Source organism: Pogona vitticeps, chromosome 4, assembly GCF_051106095.1.
Source record: "Pogona vitticeps strain Pit_001003342236 chromosome 4, PviZW2.1, whole genome shotgun sequence".
NCBI classification, from domain to species: domain Eukaryota; kingdom Metazoa; phylum Chordata; class Lepidosauria; order Squamata; family Agamidae; genus Pogona; species Pogona vitticeps.
The window spans coordinates 28797968-28813881 of record NC_135786.1 but is presented as its reverse complement, the minus strand read 5'-3'; the positions used below and the strand labels follow the sequence as shown (position 1 = coordinate 28813881).

General features: G+C 40.0%; 1 protein-coding gene across 4 annotated transcripts in view; it reads left to right on the top strand.

The window, feature by feature from the left end:
* PPP1R16B (protein phosphatase 1 regulatory subunit 16B) overlaps positions 1 to 15914 on the top strand; it is a 145174-nt gene that overhangs the window by 50138 nt on the left and 79122 nt on the right. For all 4 annotated transcript variants that reach the window (XM_072996960.2, XM_078393142.1, XM_020798433.3 and 1 more), the window contains exon 2: positions 2337 to 2735. In XM_072996960.2, the coding sequence (XP_072853061.2) occupies positions 2489 to 2735 (247 nt within the window). In that variant the 5' untranslated portion in view covers positions 2337 to 2488. The remainder of the gene's footprint in view (positions 1 to 2336; positions 2736 to 15914) is intronic.

The window sequence follows — 15914 nt, the reverse complement described above, 5'->3', positions numbered from 1 at the left end:
TTAGTCTTTTTTGGATGTTATCTCTTTCTCTGTGGTTAGAGAGATGAGATCTTGTGTTAGGCCTCAAATCCTTCACAGTCTAATTGTTTTCCCAATTAGATTTGTAGTCCATGGGGAGGAGGACACAAAATGGAGAAGGCAATTTCAAAATGGCCGAGATCATTTTTGTAAGGAGCCAATAATAAATGTGCTACTGAGGCCAGGATTGACAACTTTCATACCTTTCTATGTGAACTCCACTGTTGATTTCAAAGCTGACAATTTAATTGAGGAAATCTTGATGCTGAGTCATCAAATTAGCATATTCAGGCTTAAACATTAATAGCACCAAATCAGTCTCCTTATTTCTAATATTTAAACACCAATTAATTAATTTTTGGCCCCAACTTTCCAAGCTTTGATTTATCCTCTGTGCTGTCCTCTGAAGATGCCGGCCACAGAGACTGGCGAAACGTTAGGAAGAACAACCTTCAGAACACGGCCAAAGAGCCCGAAAAACCCACAACAACCACTTTGATTTATCTCTTTACTTTACTTTATTTGGACTTATACCCCGCCCCTCTAGACAAAGTCTACTCGGGGCGGCTTACAGGAGTAATAAAATACGATAAAATAAAATACAGTACAATAAGATACATAATGATAAAACCTACTAACAGATGCATATATAGATTATAAAGATGAAATAATTGAGAAAGAATTGAGAAAGAAAGTCACACTGCCATGGATGCATTTTTCACATACAGCCTCTATTCCTATGGAATGACACCATATGGAACAGTCCCTATATTGCGTGTGAAGGGCATCACAGTGGTCAGATACAGAGACAGAAAATAAGTTACAGATACGGCTGCGGAGAACTCTATATTTGATTAGGAAATCTCATGTGTAACTAGGCCAGTCTGAAAGTGTTACGGCACATGGTTTGTGTGAAAGTGGAACTGTCCTTGTGACTTCTGTAAGAGGGTTAGCGACCTAATTAATACTAAACAGTCTTTCCATTAAAACTTTGGCTAAATAAATGCTCCATATCTACTGATGTTTTTTAAAGAAGTATTTGTTATTTGCAATATGCTGACTTTTTTTTACATCCTGAATGCGGGTTTTGGTGGAATAAACATCCATTTGCCCCAAGAGATAGCTCAAAGCATTTACGCTGTAATTTGACTATCATCATCTGCATTTACATTACATGGTACATTCAGCCAGGAATGCTATGTAGGAATTGATGTTGGCATTTTAAATGATTTGGATATTTTAGACCAACATCAGTGTGCTGAACACATGAAAGCTGCAAGCCTTGAGCATCTTCTCTCTTCTTTCTGAATTCCTTATCCTCCTTCCCTTTGTTGACCTTATTTCATTTGTTGAACCCTAAGTCTCTGATACACATTACAGATTGTGCAAAAAGTTAAAATAAGTTTGTATACTTAGGGTGTTGATCCTCAGATAGAAACATGCCAGTCCTGTGGGGATAGTGAGAGAAGATTCGTGGCTGGTCACTATGGATAGCAAGATGTTGGATTAGATTCAGTTTTGTCTGATACCGTTGGGCTCTTCTGTGTTCTTCCATTAAAAGAGTTTGAGTATATAATAATAAACAATTCAAAATAAATGTATGAATATGTTTTTCATATGAATAAAGGAACCTGCCTTATAATAAGTAAGATAATTGGCCTATCCATCCCAGTGGTTACCAACTTTGGGTCTCCAAATGTTCTTGGACTAAAACTCCCTGAAGCCTTCATTGATAGCTGTTCTAGCCAGGATTTCTGGGAGTTGTAAAGAACATCTGGACACCCAAAGTTGGGAACTATTGATCAAGCCCTTTAGTCCCTATACCAGGCATTTTCAACCTATAGGGCTCCAGATGTGTTTGAACTTCAATGATATGGGCCAGAATTCAGTTGAGGAAAACTCTGTGTCCAAAGGCAACCATGAAAATCGTTTTTCTCTCCAGCAGACTTTCCTTTGTTACATGCCTTTTTTCACAACCAATGTGAGATGGTACAAAGGACAGTCAACCAGAGGGGGAAACCAGTTGCATGATTGCCCATTAGCTGCATTTCCTCAGCAAGATTCTGACCAGTTGGGTAAGATGCAAAAGACTGACTTAAATTTTTGAATGCATCCATCTCCATAAATGTAGCTATTAGAAAAGTGTTCTTCTTGTACACGTTCCCCCCCCCCGCAAATTGAATGAAAACAAGGACATAATAAAGCAATTTAGAATGTAGCAATTTGTGAAAATGCTCTTTTCTCAATTGGCACTGCTTTTTATCTAGCACAAGGCTCACATAGTTATTCTCTCTCTCTCTCTTTCTCTCTCTCTCTAGGACGTCAACATGTGCTCTTCAGAAACTAGGCACTGCTGTTCACGGTGCAGCCACAGAATGTTCTCTTAGCATCCAGTAACTGTCAAAGCTGTCCAACTGGACTTCTGGTCTAGCAGAAGCGTGGCTGACCCATTGACCCATTAGCAGAGGAAATGGACACCCATGTGGACTTGTTAACAGAGCTCCAGCTGCTGGATAAGGTACCCACACTTGAACGACTCCGGGCAGCTCAGAAACGTAGAGCTCAGCAGCTGAAGAAATGGGCACAGTATGAGAAGGAGATGCAACACAAGAGGAGGAAACATGAGAAAAAGCGGAATGTTGTCAATCGCAAGAAGGTTTCTTTTGAGGCCAGTGTTGCACTGCTGGAAGCATCATTAAGGAATGACATTGAAGAAGGTAAGAAATGTCGAACATTCTGGTATTACATGTATCTTATATTTGTCTTCAAACAAGGTGTAACCACATATTGTGTTCAGGTGTGAAAACAGATATTGGCCCTGAATTCACAAGTACTGTATTTGTGAAATTTGCGCAGTCATGTGAGGTGGAGTTCTTCTGAATATGTATATATGGAAAGTTTTGTGGACATCACATCCTGTGTTTCCCTAATATGATTTTGATGCTTATGCTGAGCCTCGTTCTACTGCAGTTCATATTGCAGCATTACTTCTACCATTGGTCTGACCAGCTTTGCTGCTTTGTGATCTTCCTTGACTCATTCATAGATGAGGGCAGCTAAGGATGCTTTTTTAGATTAGTAGAGTTGTAACCCAGCTGTGACTCCATGTTGGCAAAAGTGGACCTGCACTGCTGCCATGAAGTATACTGCTGCCATGCACTTTTCCTGGGGTTGCCTCTGCAGACTGGAAATTTCAGCGAATATGCTTTTGGGTAATTTAGTTGGCCTATATGATGCTAATATTGAAACCATTGTACTGATCACTTGTGTGTTTCTAGATACAATTCGAACAGTTGGCATTAACGTTCAAAGCAGTTCTAAATGAAATTATCTGAAGGGCCACCTTCATACCTATCCTAGCTGCCCTTTGAGATCAACTTTGCAGCCCCTATTTGTCAGAATGTAGGTGAGATCAATTAGGTTGGCAGCCCAGAGGGATAGGGACTTCATGTTGGTGGCCTCATGCCTGTAGAATGCTATTCCACTTGAGATGCACATGGTTCCTTTGTTATAGGCCTTTAAACTTGTATTAAACATTTCCTTCTTTTGAGCTGTCTTTTTTAAATGGTATGTTGTGACAATGATGGCCTGAATTGATCATTTGCCTATGTGCTAGCCTACGTGTTTTAGGTATTAATTTTAATTGTTATTATTCCCATTGCTTCATGGTACAGCATTATGGTGGCTGATGGTGAATTCATATGCATCTCATTCATTGGAAGCAATGGCTTTGTCCCTTAAAAGCTGCCTCTAAATATTTTTGAAGGTGCTGGATTTTGTCTAAAGTTTGTTACACTTATTGTCACTTGAAGCTGAAATCCATTAGTCAAATGCTTTGGTATTTGACATGGGAGATTATTTGAAGGAGCAGGAAAAAAAGGAAAAAAAGAAAAAAGAGAAAGGCCTAGGATAACACTGAAGAAATCAACTGCATAAAATTCTGGGAATGGCTATCAGACAGTACTAAGTAGATGGGCCAATGGTTTAACATGGCTCCCTACATACAAACAACCAGGGGTCAATTTAGGGATTAGTTGACAATCAGAGAAGTTTTGAGAAGTTTCACACAGCTTTTGAAGAAGATTCAGGAAATGATGATGTTGGATTTTCCCTAAAATTAAAAAACACAAACTTTTTATAAGAAATGCCCTGTTATTAGATGCTCAAATCTATTAGCATTTCAGAGACTGAGTCAGCTCTCCATGACCATGCAATTGTACTTGCAAAGTTATGCCAGTTGTGCTTACCTTCCTCTGACAAATCGCAAGAGAAAGAAAACTGCAAATTGCGGGAGGTGTGAAAAGCTCTGCTGTGACAAGCAGACTTTCTCAGTACTTAAGGAAATCCTTCTTCTAAGAGATGTAGGTAATACCCTGTTTTCCTGAAAATAAGACCTAACCTGAAAATAAGCCCTAGTATTTTTCAGGATGCTTGTAATATAAGCCCTACCCCAAAAACAAGCCCCAGTTAAGTGAACCCTGCCCTCCACCATTGTGCAGCAACCAGAAGATGACATGATTGTATTTGAAGAAATGTTAATTGTTGTACATGAAAAAAATCCCCTGAAAATAAGCCCTAATGCGTTTTTGGATCAAAATTAATATAAGACCCTATCTTATTTTTGGGATTTTTTGGTAGCTTGTTTGGCCATCAGAGAGATTTAAAGGTTTCTCTACTTTCTGAAAATCTGAAGAACTAGAAGCAAACTGAATTTGTTTTGGTAATGATTAAACTTTTCTAGTGGAAGAAAGTTCACATCAATGTATATCCTAGACAGTTAACTTTGCACTGGGCTTGTTTTATTGTTTAGACTGATAAATATTGATTATGAATAGGGGCTTTTGCATTTTGGTTGTTCTAAAGATTTACATGCAGTCTTCCGATATTTTGTTCCATTTTGCTGGCTGTCTATCATGCACTCAAGTGCTTAAATCTAATAGTAGCATTCCTTAGGGTGGCAAATTAGAAGAACTAAATACAAATGTGTTGCAAAAGCAACATATAATGAAATTTATGTTAAACTGAGACAGTGCTATTTATGATAGTGCTATTCAGCTGAAATAGAATTTTGATTGGTTTTGTCAGAATACGGTCTGAATGTAGTTTATACCAAAACAGAAATTATAGTTGGATCCTTTAGACATATTAATGTCATTTGAAAGGAAATACCATATGTATATGAAATATACATCTAATTGTTTAGAAGCAGAGAGGAAGATGAAAGAAGGATTAGCCCAGATATTTCCCTACTTGGTTCAGTCATTAGACATAAATTGTTCAGCTAGGATAAAGCAGTAGGATATTATATGGTATAATCTGATATCAAGATGCAAAGAATAGATTGTTGGAGGGAAGATGATATCATCTCAATGATGTTGTAAACAAAATGAGGAAGGAAAGAAGCATTTTTTTCTTTCAGTGTTTGCATATCTAACCTGTTTTAAAATATCAAATGTTTCGAAGTGGTTTTTCAAGCAAGTAAATCTGAGACTAATAACAATCAGTATGTGAAAGCTGAAGGCCTTTTAATCTTTTTATATGGTAATTGTAGCCTTGAATAGTAAGAGGGAAAAAAACAGAGAAAATGGACAAAGATGCATAATTTATATCCATTGATATATAATATACCTGGAAATAATAATATTTACCATTGAGATCTGAAAAAGTTGGCTTTACAGAAGTACCTAAAACCAAAGATTATTAAACATTATTTCCCCCAAAGTTAATATTTAGCTGGTTAAGGACCAAATAAGACTTGCTCTTGATATGTTGTGTGCAACTAAGTATCTTTTTCTTCTATAATAACTGGAGAGAGGGAATCTATGGAACATAGTGCATGGAGAGGTTTATCTCCTCCCTCCTCAGTACATTGAAGAAGTGACACCCCTCCCCAAAAGGTTACATTAAAAAGTCCGCATTGGCTCCATTTAAGTGTTCTCACTGCAGCACTATTTGTATGTATTTTGCAGTGGTTGTTTGTGGTGGTGAAGGAATTGATTAATTAATTCATTCATTTATATCTCACTGTTCCTCTAGTTAGCTCAGGGCAGCATGCCTCTACTCTCCAAGTTTGCCTCAGAAAAGCTGTATGTGGCGGAGAATGTGAGTGGGCTAAATCACATTTATGGACTTGTGAGTGGAGTTCCGGTTCCGGCTGTAGGGTGGGGCAGCGTTTGTGTCTCCTTGCTTTCTGTTTTTAATTGTTTTAATCAGTTTTAAATAGTTTTAAACAGTTCACGTTTTAGAAGTTTTTAATTGCTCCAACCTTCATATTTTAAGTGGGATGTGGTGGCGCTGCGGCTAAACCGCAGAAGCCTGTGCTGCAAGGTCAGAAGACCAGCAGTCGTAAGATTGAATCCATGTGATGGAGTGAGCTCCCGTCGCTTCTCCTAGCTCCTGCCAACCTAGCAGTTCAAAAGCAGGTAAATGTGAGCAGATAAATAGGTACCATCTTGGTGGGAAGGTAAAACGGCATTCCCTAGTCATGCTGGCCACGTGACAATGGAAACTGTCTTCGGACAAGCACTGGATCTATGGCTTGAAAAACGGGATGAGCACCGCCCCCTAGAGTTGGACACGACTGGACTAAAAATGTCAAGGGGAACCTTTACCTTTACCTTCATCTTTTAATCTTGGCTCTGGCAAGTCTTTTAAACTTTTCTGGAGTCGCAATAAGATCGTAGGGAATTGGCCTCCCAAGCGAGCCGAAGGAGAAGGAGGCAGAGATTAGCTTCAGTCTCATCTCACTCTCAAATAACAATAACAGCTGCATTCAGCCATAACATAGAGCTGGAAGACTTATTTATTCACTTTTATCTGAAACAGAACTCCTGATAATTTTTTAATGTTTGTATCAAGCTCTTGCCCCATCCTGTTTTGGCATGCGAGCATTTACCTGCAGAATAGCTTATTGCTGAACTCTGGAGTTTTTGTATTTTATCATCTATTTTAACTCGGAACCTTGGAGGTTTTTCAGAGGGGTTGTCGGAAGAAGATCCCTCACACAAGAAGGAGGACAAGATAAGTAACCTTTTATTTGTTAAGCTAGTGAACAAATGGCCAGGACTTAGGTTTTCTTTTTTTTGGGGGGGGGGGTTGTTGCTTCTGAGAAGCACTCAGGACACTTTGAATTTTCAGATTAAGGAATTTAAACCAGCTGTCATGATTCTCACAAAGCAAGGTTGCAAGTTGCTGGGGACCTCACCCCAAAGTGCTTGAATTATCACAGAGGAAAAGACAAACAAAAAATTCAGCCTTTTTCCCTATAAGAACAAAAAAGGGGAAAGGGAAAATCCACTGTGGATATTGATTCCTTAGATAACCCTGATGTACCTGCGAGTTATACCAACAATCTGGACTGGTCAGTAGATTACTGTTGGGGCAAACTGGAAATACAAACTAAAGAGAGAGCATTATATTTGGCAATGGAAATTGCTCAAATTGAAAGCCTGGAATATACAACTCTTGGAAATGATATAAGATATTCTTCTGTAAATATAGAAGGGGAGATAGGACAGGAGGTAGAATTAGAATCCCCCCCCCCCAAGATGCTAATATTGAATTGCCAGATGCGTGGAAGAACCAAGACACATGGTGTAACTCTAGGGCGTGTAGGACTCTCTCCCTAGATGTCGAGCTGGATCAACGCATTGGCAAAGTAGCTACCATGTTCTCTAGACTCACAAAGAGAGTATGGCTCAATAAGAAGCTGGCAACACATACCAAGATCCAGGTCTATAGAGCCTGTGTCCTGAGTACATTCCTGTACTGCAGTGAGTCCTGGACCCTTTGTGCACGGCAGGAGAGGAATCTGAACTCCTTCCATATGCGTTGCCTCCGGCGGATTGTTGCCCACTCTGCTGAAGACCTCCAACAACTCATGAATCGTTTCAGCAAGGCCTGCCAAGACTTTGGACTAACGATCAGCCTAAAGAAAACACAAGTCATGGGCCAGGGCGTGGACTCACCTCCCTCTATCACCATCTCCACACAAGAATTGGAGGTTGTTCATGACTTTGTGTACCTTGGCTCAACCATCTCTGACACCCTCTTTCTGGATGTCGAGCTGGATAAACGCATTGGCAAAGCAGCTACCATGTTCTCTAGACTCACAAAGAGAGTATGGCTCAATAAGAAGTTGATGGCATACACCAAGATCCAGGTCTATAGAGCCTGAGTACACTCCTGTACTGCAAAGTTTAATGTACTTCTTTCAGTCCTGCTGGAAGGCAGACACAAGAACACTTCTGATGAAGAGCGCTTATGTCCTTGTGTGGCTGGTATGGTGGGAAGAGTTGGCCATGTTCTGTTGTATTGCTCCTTCTACACTGGTTTCTGTGACACTTTTATTCATCCAGTTTTGCAACGCATCCCTGGAAGAGATTATGAATACTATACATGTTATCTGCTGGCAGACCAGCGTCCATCAGTAACGATTAAAGTGGTCAGCTTCTGTGCAGCAGCACTAGTTGGCAGGCGAGAAATGGTGCCTTAATCCTCTCTCTATATATATATACATATATATATATGTATGTATGCATATATGAATATGTATGCATTGGGGGTGGGGTTATGCTTCTAACAATTATTTACAGAATCTGATTCCCTAAGAGTCTGCCGCACATAATGTATATTATAGTGTTATTGATTCTGTTTATTCTTATGCAGTTGTTCTGTGTTTTTCACATCTGATCTGTTGGTCATACAAATAATATTTATGGCCAAATAGAAATGTTTGCACTCCCTCTGTAAGTTCTTCTCCACGTGAATTCTTAAGAAAGATAGCCCACTGTCAGACACAGCTTTGCTCTCGTAGACTACTATTTGTTCACTGCTTTGCTAAAGGGACTCCTTTAGAAATTGCAACTCCCAATAGCCCTAGCCAAGTGGTGAAGCATAATGGGAGTTGGAGTCCAAAACATCCAGAGGGCCACACTGCCCATCCTTGTGGTAGGGGCATGAATACTTTGAGTGATTGACACTTGCATTAAGAGCTCCTGCCTGTTAAGGAACTGAGTGTAGTTTTTGAAATATGCCACTTGGCTTCATCATTTTAGTGGTGATCAACCCCTTTGTTTACCTTTGCTCCTTAATTTCTGTGTCAACGGCTATTCCCATAATTCTGTAAACAGCATGACAGGATGAGCAATAAATTTTGATTCCCCCCCATCTCATTCTACTCCTATTTGCATTTTGCTTTTTCTTTATTTCCTTTTTCTTTCCGTTTTGTTTGTTTGCTTGTTTGTTTGAGAAGCAATAACATTTTCATATATTGTATCCTCAGAGCCAACGTTCTATTTCAAAACATTTTACATTAGAAAGTGATACCCCATACCTCACAATATCATGTATTTCCTGATGTCTCTCAGACTACATCCTCTTTCTATAAGAGTCAGTGCTCAGTGAGTGAGTAAAGTGCTTAATGTACATATGAATTAAGCAGCAATCATGATTTGACTCTGTGGTGATGATGTATTCGTATTACAGCATCCTGGATAAACATCAAAGATTTTGAATAAAAGTATGTTGAAAGACGGTGGGCGAAAGATCCATGCATTGAAATGCTTGGTGCAAGCTTTGTTTTTTTCCTTGTGCAAAAGGCAAGGGAAAGATGTATGCTACTTGGTATTTATGATACCACAACGGCTTTTTTTGTCAGAGACTCAGGAAAGATTCAGAAAATAAAATCTATCAGAGCCTTAGCATAGCCCTTTGCAAATGCTGCTGCTTATTTGTGTCTTATCAGCTATAGGTTTAGTTCCCATTATAGTCAGCTGTGCAGACGAAACAAAGCAAGAATAATCCCTGCTTGAAAATATGTCAGTTTAAAGGGAAGATTGATGGGTAGACATTACAAAGAAGGCAAACTCAAAGACGCAGAGGCAGGATTGGGATTATCTTGATAGGCAGCCTGTCCTCAGTGTAATCTTTATGGAGGGCACAGTGGGGTGCATGACATAAATAGATGCTCAGAAGAGATTTGCACAAACATTATGTCTTTGCTGTATTAAGAAGGCTTGAGGTAAATTACTAGTAAGTTGTTAGTACCATACAGTTAATTACCTCAAGTCACTGTTTAGAGGCCTAGGGTGCTAGGTAATTAACTGGATGAAAGTGAGAAAGCAGGTTTGCGGGTAACCACAAGAGAAATGCTGTGTGTTGTAATACTCCAGGTTAGCTGATGTCCCTTTGACTATTTGTGTTCAAGATTTATGAGGAGATAATAATATAATCATGTGCTGTCAAGTCAGTTCTCACTTACGGTGAGTATTTTTAGGGTTTTCTAGGTAGACAGAAATGGTTTAATATTTCCTTCTTTTGGGGGCACAGTCTTTTGGGACTGTGCTGCTTGCCCAAGGCCACACAGGATGGCTCTACTCACAGGAGGCACAGTGAGGAATCAAACTCACAGCCGCTGGCTCTGCAGACAGATACCAAAAGCACTGAGCTATCCAGATCTGCCTAAAATTGGTCACAACAAGCATTACAGTACCTCATGTTTTGGTTCTGTGCAATGCTGGGATTCTGCCAGCGAGGATCAGATGTGTAACATTCAGGAGGAAAAGGTGACGCATGCACAAATGGCTTGCTATCTTTGATGGCATTTTTCTGTCACCCTCAAACACTTTTGGCCATGAGATGGCCAAAGTATTGGAGCCTCAGCTTCAGCATCTGTCCTTCCAGTGAGCACTCAGAGTGTCCAACCCTGAGTGCTTACTGGAAGGACAGATCCTGAAGCTGAGGCTCCAGTACTTTGGCCATCTCATGAGAAGAGAAGACTCCTTGGAAAAGACCTTGATGTTAGGAAAGTGTGAGGGCAAGAGGAGAAGGGGACGACAGAGGTGGATGGACAGTGTCTTCGAAGCAACCAACATGAATTTGACACAACTCCGGGAGGCAGTGGAAGATAGGAGGGCCTGGCGTGCTCTGGTCCATGGGGTCATGAAGAGTCGGACACGACTAAACGACTAAACAACAATGACATACACTTTTGGTACATTTAGGGCCTCAGGTTGTTTATTGCTTGATTTGGGTTGCTCCTCCTTGCATAGTTTTATCTGCTGCTGGTTTCTTGGCTTATTAACCTGTTCAGTTTATTTTAATTTTGAGTTATTAAATGTATTGAGAGCTGCTGGCTTAAAATAAAAAGGTAGCACATAAGTATTGTGGGGTAAATGATAATAGTAAACATCTTTCTCGACTGTATCATTTCAGACTCCAGGTGAAGGGTGCAACATGGCTTCTGAAAGGGAAAGGGAAAACCAGTTTTCACGTATAGATTATTTCCCTGCAATACTATTTTTAAATGAAGTTATGATTTTGTGAGCATTCAAATATGCATGTGCTGCTTGCATATCCATATGAACATACCTCTTGCAGAAATGGTTCAATCCAGGACCATTGAAACTGGCCTGTACATGACATCTTCTGAGAAGGCCAAACTGATCTTTTGCACCACAGGCATTCACTGGCAACTCTATTTATCTGAGTTAGAGGGTATATTTACACATGCAAATAGATGGGTTGCTGGAAAAATGTATAAGATGAGAGAGAGAAAGGCATGCATATCAGAAAAGATATCAGAAAAGACTGTTTCAAGGGTCTTTCTAGGATATTCTGCTTGTTACATGCCATCAAGTTGCTTCTGACTTAATGACCCAATGAAAGAGTGACCTCCAGAGGTCCTGCCCTCTTAGTTTTGCTTAACTCCTCTAAACTCAAGGCTATAGTTCCATTTCTGGAGTCAATCCATCTCTTTTCCCGCTGCTTTCAACTTTTTCTAACATTATTGTCTTTTCCAGTGAGTCTTGCCTTCTTATGGTGTGCCCAAACTATGACAGCCTCAGTTTCATCATTTTTGCTTCTAGAGAAAGTTTAGGCTTGATTTTATCTAAGATCCGATTGTTTGTCTTTCCATTAGGCCATGGTAAGTATGAGGCTTTCCTTCAGCAGTATATTTTGAATGGATTATTACTTTTGTCTTGATATTCAACTTCAGTCCTGCTTTTGCACTTTCTTCTTTCACTGTCATCATAGCTCAATGTTGCTTTCTGCATTGTATCACCTGCATGTCGTAAATTAATGTTATATCTTCCACCAGTTTTCACTTCCCCTTCATCTGAATCTAATCCATTTTTCCATATGGTACATTCTGTGTATAGATTAAACAGTAAGGTGTTAGACACATTTAATTTCTTGTAAGTTTGTAATTTCCAGAGTAAATTTCAGAATAGATTCTGGTCCACTTTAGTTTGGTCACACCAATGCAATGTTTAAACAATTTCATTTCTTGCTTTACAGTTGCTAGTTTATCCTTATTCATACTTTTCATATTCCGTGTTACAGTTGTATATAGGATATTGCATAGCATCTGACTTTCCTTTACCGTTCTGCACTTCCAAAGAGGGTGGATGCATCTTTGTCAGGTGTCTCAGCTTTGACCATTCTGCCTTGAATGACCCTCCTAGGAGTCCAGATTAGTAATGGAATCTAGTCTGCTGACAGCATTGCTTTTGGCTTCTCTCACACATTCAAATCTCCTCACCACATTAAGTGAGGAGAGCACTCTTTAATAAAGGTGATATTAAAGGAGAACATCTTAAGAATGACTGACAACCTCAGCTTTTCAATTATTATTACTAGCGAACTGTGTCTGTGCTGGAGAGTCCTTTTGTAATGATCCTTTAATTAATTCATTCAAGAACTGTAGCAATAATAGTGAGTACAGTGCACTCAGTATACATATTCACAGTGGTTCTCACAGAAGCACACACACATTGTACCACTTTAGACATAAAATTAACCTTCTCAATTAGAAAAACACTTTTTATAGGGGCCATTAATTAGCTTCTATAAATTGCTTTCTCCAGTTGTGACTTCTTAAACCTTGTGATTCCCTAGATAGTCAGAGCTTTACAAGGTGTCTTAAATTTTCTATATACTTTATTTCACAGAGTCCTTCTGAAACTGGTATTTCTCTGTCCTTTCAGATATTAAGTGGGGTTCATTTTGCCAGCAAATGGAGTTCCTCCCCGGTACAGGCAATTTATTTTCAATCCAGTTTTAGTTCCGTCCAAGGTTCTCATGCAGTACGTTGTTCCCAGAAGATAAATCTTAGTTTTTTTATATGTAAGATATATCTTATGGTTGGCAGGTCTCAGGTTGCCAACTGAAGTATCGGAGGATTACTTTGTTTCTCAGGGCAAGGAACAAACATCCAGGGGTAACTGTGCTACAAGGCAAGAAGATTTGATTTTGAAATGAAATTGTATTAATTTCTAGGCATTCCTCTCCACCCGTCCCCAGCAGACATCTGGACTCATTGGTGAAAGTAGTTGTGTTCTGGACGTCTAGAACACTGGCATGTTAGAATGCCAGTGGAGAAAGAAGGGACTAGAGAGCCTGGGTGGATATATGCCGCTTGTGCTGCTTGGAGCAAGGCAGGCGCTATAGAACCATCATCATGACTTTTGAGCTTTTTGTTGCATGCATATGTGAGCGTGCATATGTGTGCGTGTGCACACACACACCACACACACATACAGAGTCTGAAATCCTCTTGTTCAGCTTTAAATCATGCAAGTTGGGTGATGTCCCCATCTTGTGATTGTTATATTTAATGTAATTGATAGCTTCCTGTCCTCCCACCCTTTTATGGTTCCAAGGCTCCCAAAGGCTCCCTTTCCACTTAGGGAAGTCTTCGGGAGCGTCAGGAAAAAGGGTAGCCTTCATATCCAGAAATCGCTGCCAGATTGCTGATGGCAGCCCTAATACTGGTGGTGGTGATCCAGTGGCAATGTTTAGAATATCAAAAGGCTCTCCCTCCCCCAATCCTGAAGCTTTCAAAGGCTTCCTCTGGTTGAAAAGAACTCCTAGGGAGCCTCAGAAGGTGAAGGGGTGGATAGGAAGAACCCGCCAGTAAAATAAAATAAAATATTACCATTGTGGGCTGATTGCATCATCCTGCTTGCATCATGTAAACCTGCACAAGAGAATTTCAGCTGCTATGTTGCAATTCTGACTCAAAACCCAGCTCCTGTGACATCAAAAGGATTCTGTCCATTAGGTTTTAGCCTTGACATCTCATGAGAATGGGAAGCTGCAGAGCTACACTTTAATAAAGAGCAGCTGAATAGAACAGCAAAATGGTATGTGATGAAATATCTTTGGTTTATTTTTATAGATGTACAAAGTTTGTGTACTTTTATAAGTTGCACTGGCTTTTACAGAATCTGATCCTGAGATGTTTCTACAGTAGTGTCTTCCAAAACGGAGGGCCCATATGTTACTGGACTGCATCTCCTGGGAGCCTTGGCCACTGTCTGTGCTGGACAGGGCTTCCGGGAATTATAGTGCAAACACATTTAGGTCTCCATGTTTGGAAAGAGGTGGTCAACAAAATCAGACCATCTACAGTAGTTCAGAGATGGGGAGCTGATTTACAGTTCCTGTAGTCTCTCACCATCTGTTATTCTGGTTAGGATTGGGAGATGTTTTAGGGGAGAAATATTTGGAGGGCAACATTTGCCCACCTCATTCTAGTCTACTGTAGTTTTTTTGGGACCTCAGATAAAGACCTTTGTAAGTTCTTTTGACCTGAGATCTTTTTCACAGGAGACATTTGGGAGGGAATCTATGTCCTTTTGCAAGAGGAGAAAGTGCAGAGCATATGGGGATCCTCTTCTAACCTAGTACTGATGGTAGACTGTTACCATCATGAAAGGAAGCAGTTATATGTTGATTGATGGCCTACACAGGACTCTATATGCACTGTGCTATGCAATTCCCTTATAAGCTTACCATTTATTCTGTCTCCGGTGGACTAGCTACTCGGTAGGCAGGATTTAACCCTGGATTTCAACTGGTGGAATGGTAGAATCCAGCAAAAAAAAAAAAAAAAAAAAAGACAGCTTCCAGTTCTTATTGCAGCTCCTTGTGAATCTCTAAAAACTTTCTCTGGAAGGCTTCACAATTCTCTGGAGCTAATTTTTGGGCAACTCCAATAGCTGCAGCAGAGACTACTGAACTGATTCTGTAGCACCAGTACTATCTTGATTTTAGGCCTACATGTGTATGGTTCTGTGTAGAGCAATACTGTCCTTTTTCATGAGGAATCATGGCTCATTGTAAAGGTTCAAAATACTACATATGATGTTTCAGAAAGTGCAATTTTTATCTTGAAATTATATCTAGAACTTCCAGTACTCAAATTGCATTATTATTTTTTAGATGGTTATGAAGCATTTTGAGGTTTTGAGAGGTAGTAGGGCAGAAAGTGCAACCAGAAGGTAACAGCTGTATTTGCCTGGTAGATTAGTCTTTTCTGTTGCCTCAGCACAAGTGCTGGCAATGCAAGTTGAAGTATAGGATGATCTCTAATCCGTATAAAGTAGATATCTCTAGAGTTGATGACAACCTGTGTTTTGCAGAGAGTTCTTCCAGGTTCTGCTACACAAGAGCTGTGAACTGAACTCCTGCCAGTAGATCAGGCCAATTTAGACTAGTAGACAATGATGGTGGCGGGGAGAGAAGGATGCAGCAGTTGGCCTTATCCCATCTTTACTACCACCAATTGTTCCTGACTTTCATGTCTTGGCAAGGGTCTTGCTCTGCACAAGTAGATCCAACACGCATGAGACTTCCACTGCTTATTGCCTCTTGGGCCTACAACCTGGCTGGATTGCATATCCCTATGAGTAACGGAGTCCCTCCTACAATATGCAAAAGTCATTTCCTGCAATCATGGCTAGAGGTTTAAATCAAGACATGTTATCCAAAGCTACTTTTTTTTAGACTGTAAGTCACAGAATCTTCTAATGATCATGGACATTGTGTTGTTCTGTGTTATCTTTTGCACCAGTTGACCCTCTAATAGCATTGTATTTGGAATCCAACTC